We start from the raw sequence: 12,026 nt of genomic DNA on the forward strand, positions 1-12,026 counted from the left end.
AGGACAAAGATAGACCCTTAAGAATGAAAACTCCATCCAGGAGCCTTCCATTAATTGAGCAAACTGTGGGGAACACCTCAAACAGAACTGTTTGCCACCTTTCAGAGCAAACCACTAAAGAAATTGTGCCTCAGGATTCATTGCAAACCGACCCAAAAGGCATATTTAACTACCTCACCAAAAGTTGGCCTTTTCCACTGGAGGCAGGAAAAACGTAAACAGCTGAAATGTAAGAAAGACCATTGTAAGAAAAAATGTCATCCTGATCACAAGGGAAAACCTTGTGGTCCTCAGGGATGAGACTCTGATAAGGAGCAATTGTAACTAACCTGTGTTCCTGCCTCCCCCTACCATCCAAATCCCACACCAGGCAGTTGCCCCTCCAAATCTATCTCCTCCCTATGTATGTACCCAAGGAATAAAATGAGGAGTAAAAAAAATATATATTCATGAAAAATAAGTCCTGTTTCTCTTTTATCAGAGATACATATTCCTTGAGGTTGCTGGCAAAAAAGAACAGATGATGGTGTAAACTGTCATCCCGTTTTATTCAGGATGTCAGAATACCTTTGAGTGGAGGGATGTTAGCCTGTACTTAGCATGTGCAGAGCTGTGGGAGATGGGTTGATGACAAACATGCTGCCGTTTTCCATTTGATGTCATAGCTACTACAGTAATGACCCTTCTAGAGCTTCTGCTGACAGGCTGAGTTCTCACACCACTGTACTGTCTTAAAGGTGTGGTTATTGTAACAGTATAATTTTTCTCCCTTCTTCTCTTTAAGAAAGCTGTAAACATTTTTTTTAATCTGGCACTTTTCAGTAACCATGTGAAGTGTTGGAACTCAATAGAGTGAGTCCCAAAACAAGGAGACTGGCCGAAAAATAAACCTACATATGCTAAGTCCAAGATGGCCATTTCTTGGAATATTTCCTTTTCTTAGAAATTATGATCTTAGGATTGGTATATACACTTTCGGGGGTGTGGGGTGCAAGTGGGCTTACTCCTCTGCAGAAAAGAAATTTACAGGAGAAAAATGATGTCTGAAAGTTGCTCTTTTCCTCTGTTATTTGTGTGTGCGTGTGTGTGTGGGGGGGGGGGCTTGTCAACATTCAGCAGTTTGAGTGCCAGCATTTCAATGGAGAGCACACTTTTTCAAGTGGCTGTTACTGCTTTCATTAAATTATTTCTTAAGGATTAAACTACTACAGTTGCAGATCCTTCTGAGGACCTCAAAGGGCTTGAAGAACTAAGGAAAACGTCTAGCAACACTAATGTTGTGTGTCTGCCTGTCACTTCACAGGGTTTTAACGGAGTGTGGGTACCAGACCAGCATTGGACTTCATTTGCAAATGAAGACTCAAGGTATATTAATCCTGGATATTATGTTTTTGTGGTACGGTGGACCACTCCATGAACATCTGTTACAGCAGTTATACTTGAACATTACTGTTATATTTGTGAGGAGACTTTGGGCAAAAGATGTGTAGCTACAGATAATTTTTTTCTTGTGCGTCAGGCCAGCATATGTGCTGTGTGTAGTTCCTGTTTGCAAGTTGTACTTGTTTTAAGGATGAGGTTTTAACTAGTGAAGATAGAGTTTAGGCACAGTCTCTTAAGCCAGCGTATTCTTATCAGAGCATTCACTAATGGGTAGTACTTGTGTACTAAAGTGCAAGAAAGAAAGAAAGAAAGAAATGTCCGTGAACTGGAGCACAAGAGGAAGTTCAAGCAGTTACTTTTTTATATCCGCAAGAAAGTTGTTTTTGTTGGATGTCACCTGTGCTAGTACAATCTCGGAACTTTTGGCTTTGTTTTTCAGAGAGCCCTCTGTAGTTTTTCATCAGTACAGGGTGTCCCTCCTTACCAACCCCTTGTTTATTCCAAACGTGGTCAGAGAGCTATCCTGTATTCAGTGCATTCACTTGGTAGATGTTCTTCGTCTCACATTGCTGCAGTCATAACCTGTGGGTAGTCCGCTGTCCTCGGTCGGCCCGAATACCAAAGTGTTAGGCTGGCGTCGGTCATGGTCACTCAGATCTGACGTCAGTACACAGTGGTACTAAAGCTCATGACCGACGCCATATCCTCAGTCTTTCTTGCCGCATGGTCCGAAGCAGAAGCAGCGTTTGCAAGTGCCGTTCGGCGTCCTGAAATTTTCGTATTCTGAGTTTCAGACCGAAGACCAAGTGGCTAAGTACCCGTTGGGGAATATTTTTGTCTTTTCTTGCCTCAGTTAAATCCGGATGTCAGAAAAAGTTAATAATTGTATTTCTTGTGGGAAACAGATACCTCATAGGGACTACCACTCTCTCTGTATTCCTTGCTTGGGGCCTGAACACGACGTAGTCGGGTGTCGCTTTTGCGCTAGATTTAATAAGCGCACCATTAAACACAGGTTAGATTGTGCTAGACTTGTTTTGGTAAGCGGTGTAACTACATGCCGTCGGATCCTCCGGCGCTACCGCTAAGCGAAAAGATAAATCGTTAAAGTCTAAGCAGGATGAGTCGTCCGTTGCGGACGCCGGTTCTTTGGAAACTACGGTGGAGTCTGTGGATCCAGCCGAGGTTTCAGCTGAGTCTCAGGGGGAGCCTTTAATATTACAGGAATTGGCCTCTCAGGAGTTAGGTCAGGCCGAGGGGCCCTCTCAAGTTTCTGTAGTTCCTTCTTTACATAAGGTTGTTAGGCCTTCTACTTCTGTCACTAAAGCCCCTTCTAAAGCTAGGCCTGGTCCTTCTGGCACAGGCGTCAGCCCTAGTTCTGCAGGCTCTGTTCCTAAAAAACATATGTTAAAAATGGCAGAGGATTTGATTACTTTAATCAGAGGTTCTATGCCCCCTCCAGATAAGAGGCGTAGGGTGGAGACAGAGGTGGAGGGATTAGAGCATTCCTCAGATTACTCTGAGTCTTCAGCTGAGGACATTCAGGATTTTCCTCCCTATTCTGATTCGGATGCAGAGGACTCCTGTCCTTCTGCTTCTCCTCCAGAGGATTTTTCTTTTTCTGAAACCCTGCATTCCATGAGGGAGCATTTTAAGTGGGAAGGTCAGGATTTCTCCAATTCTAAAGAGGCTTAGGGAATTTTTGTTTTACCACAGCATAGGCCCTTGGCCATTCCCTGTTTTGGATGTTGTTCAGGATGTTTTTCTGAGGCTTCCCTTAATCCTGATTCTTTACCTCCGGCCCCTGTCAAGCCAGACAGGTATTACAGAGTTCAGAGGCTCATAAATATTTATATAAGAGTCCTAGAGCTGACCCAGAAACTATTAGCCAGGGACCTAAGGGTGTCAGGGCTTCTGTAGTAAAGAATCCAGTTCCTCTGGATAAAGATTCTAGAGCTTTGGATAGGTGGGGTAAAAGTGTATACCTCCTCCACACTAGCTATGAGGGCTTTGAATTGCCAGTTTCATATGCTGAAGTACCAGAATTTTCTGTTAAGTCAGTTGAAATCTAAGGTAGATGCTTTAGCTGAGGGTATAGAGTGTAAGGAATTGCAGGATTTAGTTCATGCCTCTGATCAGGTAGGTAAGCATTCCTTGCAGTGTGGCTTTGTTGCTCTTCAGGCTTCTTCCAGGGTGGCTGCCACTGGTTCAGTTATTCGTAGGCACGCCTGGCTTAAGGATCAGAATTTGTCAGAGCATGTTAAAGCTCGAATTTTGGATGCTCCCCTTCAATCTGAAGTTCTTTTTGGTTCTCCTGTGGAGTCAGTGTTGAAGAAAATGGAAGACAAAGCTAAGTCCATGCAGACAGTTAAGGAATTTTTACAAGTGCAGCCCCCTAAGTTTAGCAGAAATTGGCCTGCAAAGGGATGGGCTTATCCTTCTTCCGATTTCCAGTCTAAGGGCAGATCTAGACGTGGTAGGGGCAGAGCTCATGCTCAGGGTTCTTTCAGACCTAGGACGTGGAGTTCCCCTGCACAATCTTCTGGTGAGGGCAGGGGTCAGCCTTTTCGTAAGCAGACACAATGACCTGTATCTCCAGCTGCCAGATTCCTCCTGTCTGGCAGCTCCTCTAGGAGGAAAGTTGGCACTTTTCAAGCAAAATTGGCTTTTGGTCACCCAGGACAGATGGGTGTTGGACATTATATATCAAGGCTACAAGTTTTATTTTCACACCTTGCCTCCTTTCAAAGGCATGCCGGACGTACCTCCTCAGCAAAAGCTGGAGGCTCACAAACAAATTTCTTTACTTTTAAAAATGGGGGCTATTCAGGTGGTACCTCCGTCAGAAGTAGGTCTAGGATTTTATTCTCGCCTGTTCCTTGTGCCAAAGAAGGGAAACACTTGGAGGCCAATTCTGGATTTGTCTATTCTCAACACATACCTAGACATCCCAAAATTCAAGATGTTAACTTAGCAGCAACTTCTGCCTCTGCTAGGCAAAGATCACTGGATGGTAACTCTGGATCTCAAAGAGGCTTATCTTCACATTCCTATCAGGCCCAGCTGCAGGAGGTTCCTGCGTTTTCGGGCTGGTACTTTTCATTATCAGTTCTCTGCATTGCCCTTTGGCTTATCTACTGCGCCCAGGGTGTTCACAAAGGTCCTGGCTCCTGTGATAGCCTTCTTAAGACTAAGGGGAATACAAATTTATCCTTATCTGGACGATTGCCTGATTCTGGCTCAAGACAAAGTCAAGTTACTTCAGCATCTACAGTATGTAATGGCAGTGTTAATGTGCCTAGGGTATTCTGTGAACGAAACAAAGTCCAGTCTAGTACCCTCTCAGGACATGTGCTTTCTGGGTGTGAGACTGAATACAGCCTCTCAGATGGCTTTTCTGACCCCGGACAAACAAAGAAATCTTCCCCTATACTTCCAGCAATTATCCCTACTGTCCAGGCTGACTGCAAGGACAGTCCTTCAAGCCTTGGGGTTCATGGCATCTTGTATTCTGGTACTTCCCAATGCCAAACTACATATGAGGAAGCTACAATGGTATCTCAAAAGTGTATGGACTCAACACTGCCACGATTTGGACACTGTCATTCCGATAATACCTAGCACCCAAAGGGAATTTTTGTGGTGGGCTCAGGAATGTCACCTAAACAAGGGACTCTCTGTGACCCGACCAGAGGCGAGTCAGATCTTAACGACAGATGCCTCGGACATGGCTTGGGGAGCACATTTCAATGGGAGATGGGTTCAAGACACGTGGCCTCCCAGACTACAGCATTTGCATATCAACATGAAGGAGATGTTAGCAGTCCAATTTGCACTGATGGCTTTCAAGGACCTACTTCAACCGGGACAGGTGTTGATTCAAACAGACAACACAACAGTCATGTGGTACATCAACAAGCAGGGGGGAACCCATTCCTACCCTCTTTGCAGACAAGCTATGATTTTGTGGGAGACTGCTCTGAGTTTGCACCTCACTCTTCAAGCAAGGTTTCTGCCAGGAGCACAGAACTCCTTAGCAGATGTTTTGAGCAGGCAAATGGTGGATCCCCACAAGTGGAAATTGGATCCTCATGTATTTCAACAGTTGACAGTGGCTTGGGGAACTCCAGACATAGATCTGTTCGCATCTCCACAAAATTTCCAACTGCCAAAATTTTGCACAAAGATGTTTCACCCAAAAGCTTGGAAAGTGGATGCTCTATCTTTCAGTTGGAACAACCTTCACGTCTATGCCTTTCCTCCTCTACCTCTCCTTCCCAAGGTGCTCTTGAAAGTCAGACAGGACAAGCCTTGCATGATCCTTATAGCTCCAGATTGGCCACGTCAGCACTGGTACCCTCTGCTGAGGAGTTTAGTATGGGAGCCTCCTTGGCCTTTGCCATCAATTCCACACCTTTTGTCTCAGGCAAGCAATCATTTCCTCAATGTCAGGGTACAGTCCCTGCATCTGACAGCCTGGCATATTCTGTTTTAGATCCTGGGGGGTCGCAGCTTCCTCAAGTTTTGAATGTCATTTTGGAAGCCAGGCGCCCTAGTACAAGGAAAGTTTATGCTGATAAATGGAGGAGATTTTTTCTTTGGAGCACAGCAAAGAGTTTTGATGTTTCACTGCCTAATTTGAGTGTTACACTGCAGTGCCTTACAGAATTATTAGACAAGGGTTTGTCTTTCTCCTCCGTGAAAGTTCATGCTGCAGCCATTTCTGCTCACTATGACTGTGACCCACCTTTATTTTCTCACCCTATATTTAAGCAATTTCTTAGAGGGGCAAAGAACATAAGACCCCCATGTAGAGCTCCTACTCCTTCCTGGGATCTCAATTTTGTGTTGGAAAAGCTTACTTTACCTCCTTTTGAACCTGCAGCTACATCTGAGTTGAAGTTTTTGTCTTGGAAGACTGCGTTTTTGTTGGCCATTACGTCTGCTAGGAGGGTATCTGAATTACAGGCTCTAATGGCAGTTGAACCTTTCCTGATATTTCATAAAGATAGGGTATCCCTGCGTACTAACCCTACTTTTATGCCTAAAGTTGTTTCTAATGTGGCCTTAAACCAATCTATTCATTTGCCTACTTTTTATGCTGACCCCCAAAATAAAGGGGAAAAAATTTTGCATTCTTTGGATATTCACAGGCAGTTACGTTACTATTTGAGCAGTACTAAAGGGGTCAGGCAGACTCAACAGTTATTCATTTCTTTTGCCTTGGGTTCGCAAGGAAAACCTGTTTCTAAGCAGACTATTTCTAAGTGGATTGGCCATTGTATTGCTTTTTGTTATTCTCGTCATGGAAAGGAGGTTCCGGCTGGGATCAGACCTCATTCCACTAGGGCTACTGCCACTTCTACTGCTTTTTTAAGGGGAGTAGCTACTAAGGATATTTTGGAGGCAGCTACTTGGAGTTCAGTGCACACCTTTACTAAACATTACCATCTCCCTCTTTATTCCAAATCTAGGGCTGGGTTTGCCACTGCAGTTTTACAGGGCATGTTAGCAGCTCCTAATGCTTTTTGATTTTGCCAACCTCCCTTACCTTTGCTTTGGGATTCTACCCACAGGTTATGACTGCAGCAGTGTGAGACGAAGAACATAGTACAGTTTTGTACCTACCATAAATGTAGATGTTCGAGGATCCACATTGCTGCATTCCAATTTTCCCTCCCTCCTTCCCCTCTGTAGTTTGGGGTTGCTGTGTTATTTTTGGGGTAATTATTTGTTCTATATTGGTGGTTGGGTATTTTCTATTTTTGGCTATGGCCTTTTCTTTTTAGGCCTTCTGACATCTGGGGCAAGAAAGACTGAGGATATGGCGTCGGTCATGCGCTTTAGTACCACTGCGTACTGACGTCAGATCTGAGCGACCATGACCGAAGCCAGCCTAACACTTTGGTATTCGGGCCGACCGAGGACAGCGGACTACCCACAGGTTATGACTGCAGCAATGTGGATCCTCGAACATCTACATTTATGGTAGGTACAAAACTGTACTTTTTCCTTCCTAACCCACACAGTGAGGGGGAAACCAAGTTCGTCTTAAACTGCTACAGGGAAATAGATGTTCAAAATGTTACGGATTTAATTTTTTTTTCAGTTTATAGTCTTTTGGGGTTAAGTTTGGTTCCTAATTTTAGTCTATTTGTATATAATTGTAGGCAGTTTTGAAATCAAAGCTCTGGTTTTGGGGAGACTGTGCTATTTTGTTATTGTTATAAGGTAATTCAGCATGTTGATTTACATGAAAGCTAAAAACAGAGGATATCGAAAACATGAAACACTGGTTGGAACATATTAGTGTGATAACTTAAATGGTTTGGTCTGTAGTAATGTGTAATGTAAATGATATGATGTATCAAAATAAGATAAGAACTAACTTGTTTACGTTATAGTAAAGCCTTCTGCAATGGGTGCTTATTCCCCCCCCCCTGCATTTGGACAGCCTCTTTAAAATAAGTGCCTATATTTTCCTGCATGTCATGCTTTTTTAAAACTTTCTGTCTGTGTTTTTCAGGTTGTGCTTAGTCAGTATATGGTGGCTGAACTGCTGAACACAGGAATGGTATGGGCTCTAAGTGAGTTCTCATGTGCTTGCTGGAATCCTCCATCTAGTGCAAGTGGACTGGATTTTTTAAAGATATATATGTATATATATATATATATATATATATATATATATATATATACATACATATATGTGTGTGTGTGTGTGTGTGTGCGCGTGTATATATATATATATATATATATATATATATATATATATATATATATATATATATATATATATAAATAGATTTTTTTTTTTAGTAGTATACTGTTTCAGTCCACCCTGCTAGAGGTCCAACGCCTTCCTCTGCACTGTTCGTTTCCTAGCTGGGTCATACTCAGTGCTCATAGGGATAAGTGATGACTGGTGATGATCTGTCTTCCTGGTCAGATTGACTTTTTGCTTTATGCACTTAATGTCCTTCCTTTGTTTCTTGGCAGTTGGTTCAGGGCTTTGCATGCAGTGGATACAGGCTGGGGACATTTCTTATGGAAATAGCTGCCTGTCATTGACAGCCCTGCTTTCCTAGGAGGTTGAGGCTTTTCCATAGGTTCCACAATTTCATTTAGGTAATCCTGTAGCACGATGTCGCCTTGGAACATGTAATACAACCCAACAGTTGCCTAGTGCAAAACACATTTCTTGCAAATCAGCTGTTACACTGAATACATTATTCTGTGCTTGGTAAATTGTAATGTGCATGTTCTTTTACTGCAGGATGAATATTATCACTTGTTAGCAGAGAAGATTTACAAAATTCAGAAGGAGTTGGAGGAGAAGCGACGGTCACGTTTACAGAGGCAGGCCATTGTGGGTAATCAGCCTGCCATGCAGACATCTGGAACTCAGCCTCCAGCAATAGCATCAAGTGCTCCCGTTCCTCATCCTTCACCTCCTGTTCGACCATCTAGTAAGTATTTGGTGCTGATTGTTGTGGTTGGCTGTGGGAGAAGTGGCTAGAAGCAATATTTCTTAATTGTCAGCATTCAGAGCATTGCCATGAGGTTATGGTCAGAAATGCAGGTGGTGTGGTTACTTACCTGGCCTTAATGGTTTGAGTTTTGTATTTACTGTGCTTATTCTCTGAAAGAAAATGTCAAGATGGCATGGACGGACTGGAGAACTAGGCATGTATCACTTTTTAAACGTGTTATATTATTGGGATTTGTGCTGGTCTGCAAAGAAATGTGAGCATGTCTAATCAAATGATCGCTTGCCTTAGCACCATATTTGTTTTGTTTTTCTACATTTTATTGAATGGTTTGCCTGTGGCCATTTTTTTAGGGAATGTGTGGTGGTAGAATTCATAGTAAGTAGGGAGAATTGTTAGTACACTGTTTGCCATGTGCCTTGGGATCTTTAGCATAGGTCATTGCCTCCACGAAGATAGCGCAGGCTTGTTTTTTTTAACTTTTAATGCTCAGGAAACTCTAATTATCATTGCAGATATTTTATTGGTTCTTTACTTTTTGTCTTTAATCTATAACTTGTAGCATTATTTCAAGGATTTTTCTTGACGTGTCCTTATTTGTGCTATTCTCCACCAGTTATTTGGCAACATTTTGGAGTATTCACCCTTTAGAAAAATCAGCTTGCCTAAAAAGATACAAAGTGTGATGTAATATTTTGACTAGTTAAGTAAAACATCGTTCCCCTTTAATGTAGCTGTTGTATTGCTTGTGTAGGACTCAAACCATCTGTACATTTGCAGATTTGGTGTGGAGGCATAACAAAGGTAACTGTTGACGGGAGATTTTGCTGATGGTGCAGAATAGAGAAACCTTTGGCCTGCTTTGCATGTAAAAAGTAACAATCGAGTCCGGCTGTTCGCTGTGTGGCAGACATCATAAATCAGAGCATTGTTGCAACAAGGCCAAGCATACAGAGATTATGTTAAGGCCTGAATCTCCTTGAGGTATGTTTGCTGTCCAGCTAGACTCCCCAGCCCCATCCAGAGCATTTTTGCAGATGCTGCATTTGCCCTCAGGTAGGGAAGGGTCTGAAACCTTCACTTATCCTCTGTCTTTCTAGAAGATGAGGAGACCAGTAGTGATATCCTGCACTGGCTCCTCCTGTGGGTGAATGTATGACAGATGTCTGTGATGGGTCTATATTAGAACATCGAATGTTCTAAATAGCGAGCAGCTCACATGAGCGAAAATGCAGGACCTCGAAAACGTTATTGTGGGGGTCTGCACCCCCCACAGTCCCCGCTAAATATATATTCCAGCAATGAGATCACACTACGGTCAGGAAAGGCAAATATTCCAATCTTCACTGTACTGCAATAATAAAAAAAAAAAAACCTTTGAGTTCCTGCATTTCGCTCATGTGAGCGCTATTTAGAACATTCAGTGTTGTAATATAGACCCTGTGTGATGAGGCTTAGTCCACTTTAGCAATCAGATGTACAGCCTTTCACAATTGAAATCTAAGGTGGATGCTTTGGCGGAAGGCATTGAGTGTAAAGAGTTGCTGGATTTGGTTCATGTGTCTGAACAAGTGGGTAAGCATTCTTTGCAATGTGGTTTTGATGCTGTACAGGCCTCCTCGAGGGTGGCTGCCACTAGTTCTGTTCTTCGCAGGCATGCCTGGTTGAGGATCAGAATTTAGCTGAGCATGTTAAGACAAGGATTTTGGATGCTCCTTTACAGTCTGATGTGTTGTTTGGATCGCCTGTGGAAGCAGTTTTAAAGAAAATGGAGGACAAAGCTAAGTCTATGCAAACTGTTAAAGATTTTTTGCAGGTGCAGCCACGAAGTTTAGTAGAAATTGGCCTGCTAAGGGGTGGACATATCCTGCTTATGATTCCCAGTCTAGGGTAGGTCTAGGCGTGGTAGGGGCAGGGCTCAAGGTTCTTTTAGGCCTAGAACAGGGAGTTCACCTGCTCAGACTTCTGGTGAGGGCAGGGTCAGTCCTTTCGTAAACAGACCCAATGACCTGCCTTTTCAGCTGCCAGTAGATTCTCGTCTGGCAGCTCCTTTGGGAGGAAGACTGTCTCTTTTCAAAGAAAATTGGGATTTAATTACTCAAGACAAATGGGTGTTGGATATCATTCACCACGGTTACAGATTTTATTTCCATACAATGCCCCTTTCAAAGGCATGCCAGACGTTCCTCCTCCACAAAGAAAAGAGGCTCACAAGCAAGTTTCTCAGTTACTCCAGATGGGGCCATTCAGCCAGTCCCTGTATCAGAAAGGGGCCTAGGATTTTATTCTCGCCTGTTCCTAGTACCAAAGAAGGGGAACACGTGGAGACCAATTTTGGATTTATCTCTCCTCAACACTTATCTGGACATTCCCAAGTTCAAGATGTTGACGTTACAACAGCTGTTACCTCTGCTGGGCAAAGATCACTGGATGGTAACTTTAGATCTCAAGGAAGCTTACCTTCATGTGCCTATAAGGCTAAGTTGCAGGAAGTATCTGCGGTTTGAGCTGGAAATTCTCATTATCAGTTCTCTGCATTGCCCTTTGGCTTATCTACTGCCCAGAGTATTCACAAAGGTTCTGGCTCAGTGATAGCTTACTTCAGGCTTCAAGGAATTCAAATCTATCCTTACTTGGACGACTGCCTGATTCTGGCTCACGAAAAGGAAGACCTTCTACAGCATCTGGAATATGTTATAGCAGTGCTAAGATGCCTAGGGTATTCTGTGACCGAAATAAAGTCCAGTCTAGTACCCTCTCAAGACATGTGCTTTCTGGGTGTGAGACTGAATACAGCAGCCCAGATGGCCTTTTTAACCCCGGACAAACAAAAGAGTCTATCACTTTACTTCCATCAACTATCTCATCAGTCCGTGCTGACTGCAAGGACAGTCCTTCAAGCATTAGGGTTCATGGCATCTTGTATTCTGGTGCTTCCCAATGCCAAACTGCATATGAGGAAGCTACATTGGTATCACAAAAATGTATGGACACAGCACTGCCAGGATGTGGACACTGTCATTCAAATAATACCTTGCCTTCAAAAGAATTTTTGTGGTGGGCTCAGGAATGTCACCTAAACAAGGGACTCTCTGTGACCCGGCCAGAGGCGAGTCAGATTTTAACGACAGATGCCTCGGACATTGCTTGGGA

The 12,026-nt window shown here is 43.2% G+C and overlaps 1 protein-coding gene across 1 annotated transcript in view; it reads left to right on the plus strand.

Moving 5' to 3' along the window:
* The window catches only part of LOC122816509 (CREB binding protein), a gene marked incomplete in the record, with an annotated part of 4,149,155 nt that overhangs the window by 1,384,536 nt on the left and 2,752,593 nt on the right, over window positions 1–12,026 (plus strand). Inside the window, 1 exon segment of the mRNA XM_044089341.1 lies at window positions 8,660–8,852. Coding sequence (XP_043945276.1) covers window positions 8,660–8,852 — 193 coding nt within the window.

The sequence above is a fragment of the Protopterus annectens genome, chromosome 12.part0, assembly GCF_019279795.1.
Source record: "Protopterus annectens isolate FY-2018-M chromosome 12.part0, PAN1.0, whole genome shotgun sequence".
Lineage (NCBI taxonomy): Eukaryota > Metazoa > Chordata > Ceratodontiformes > Protopteridae > Protopterus > Protopterus annectens.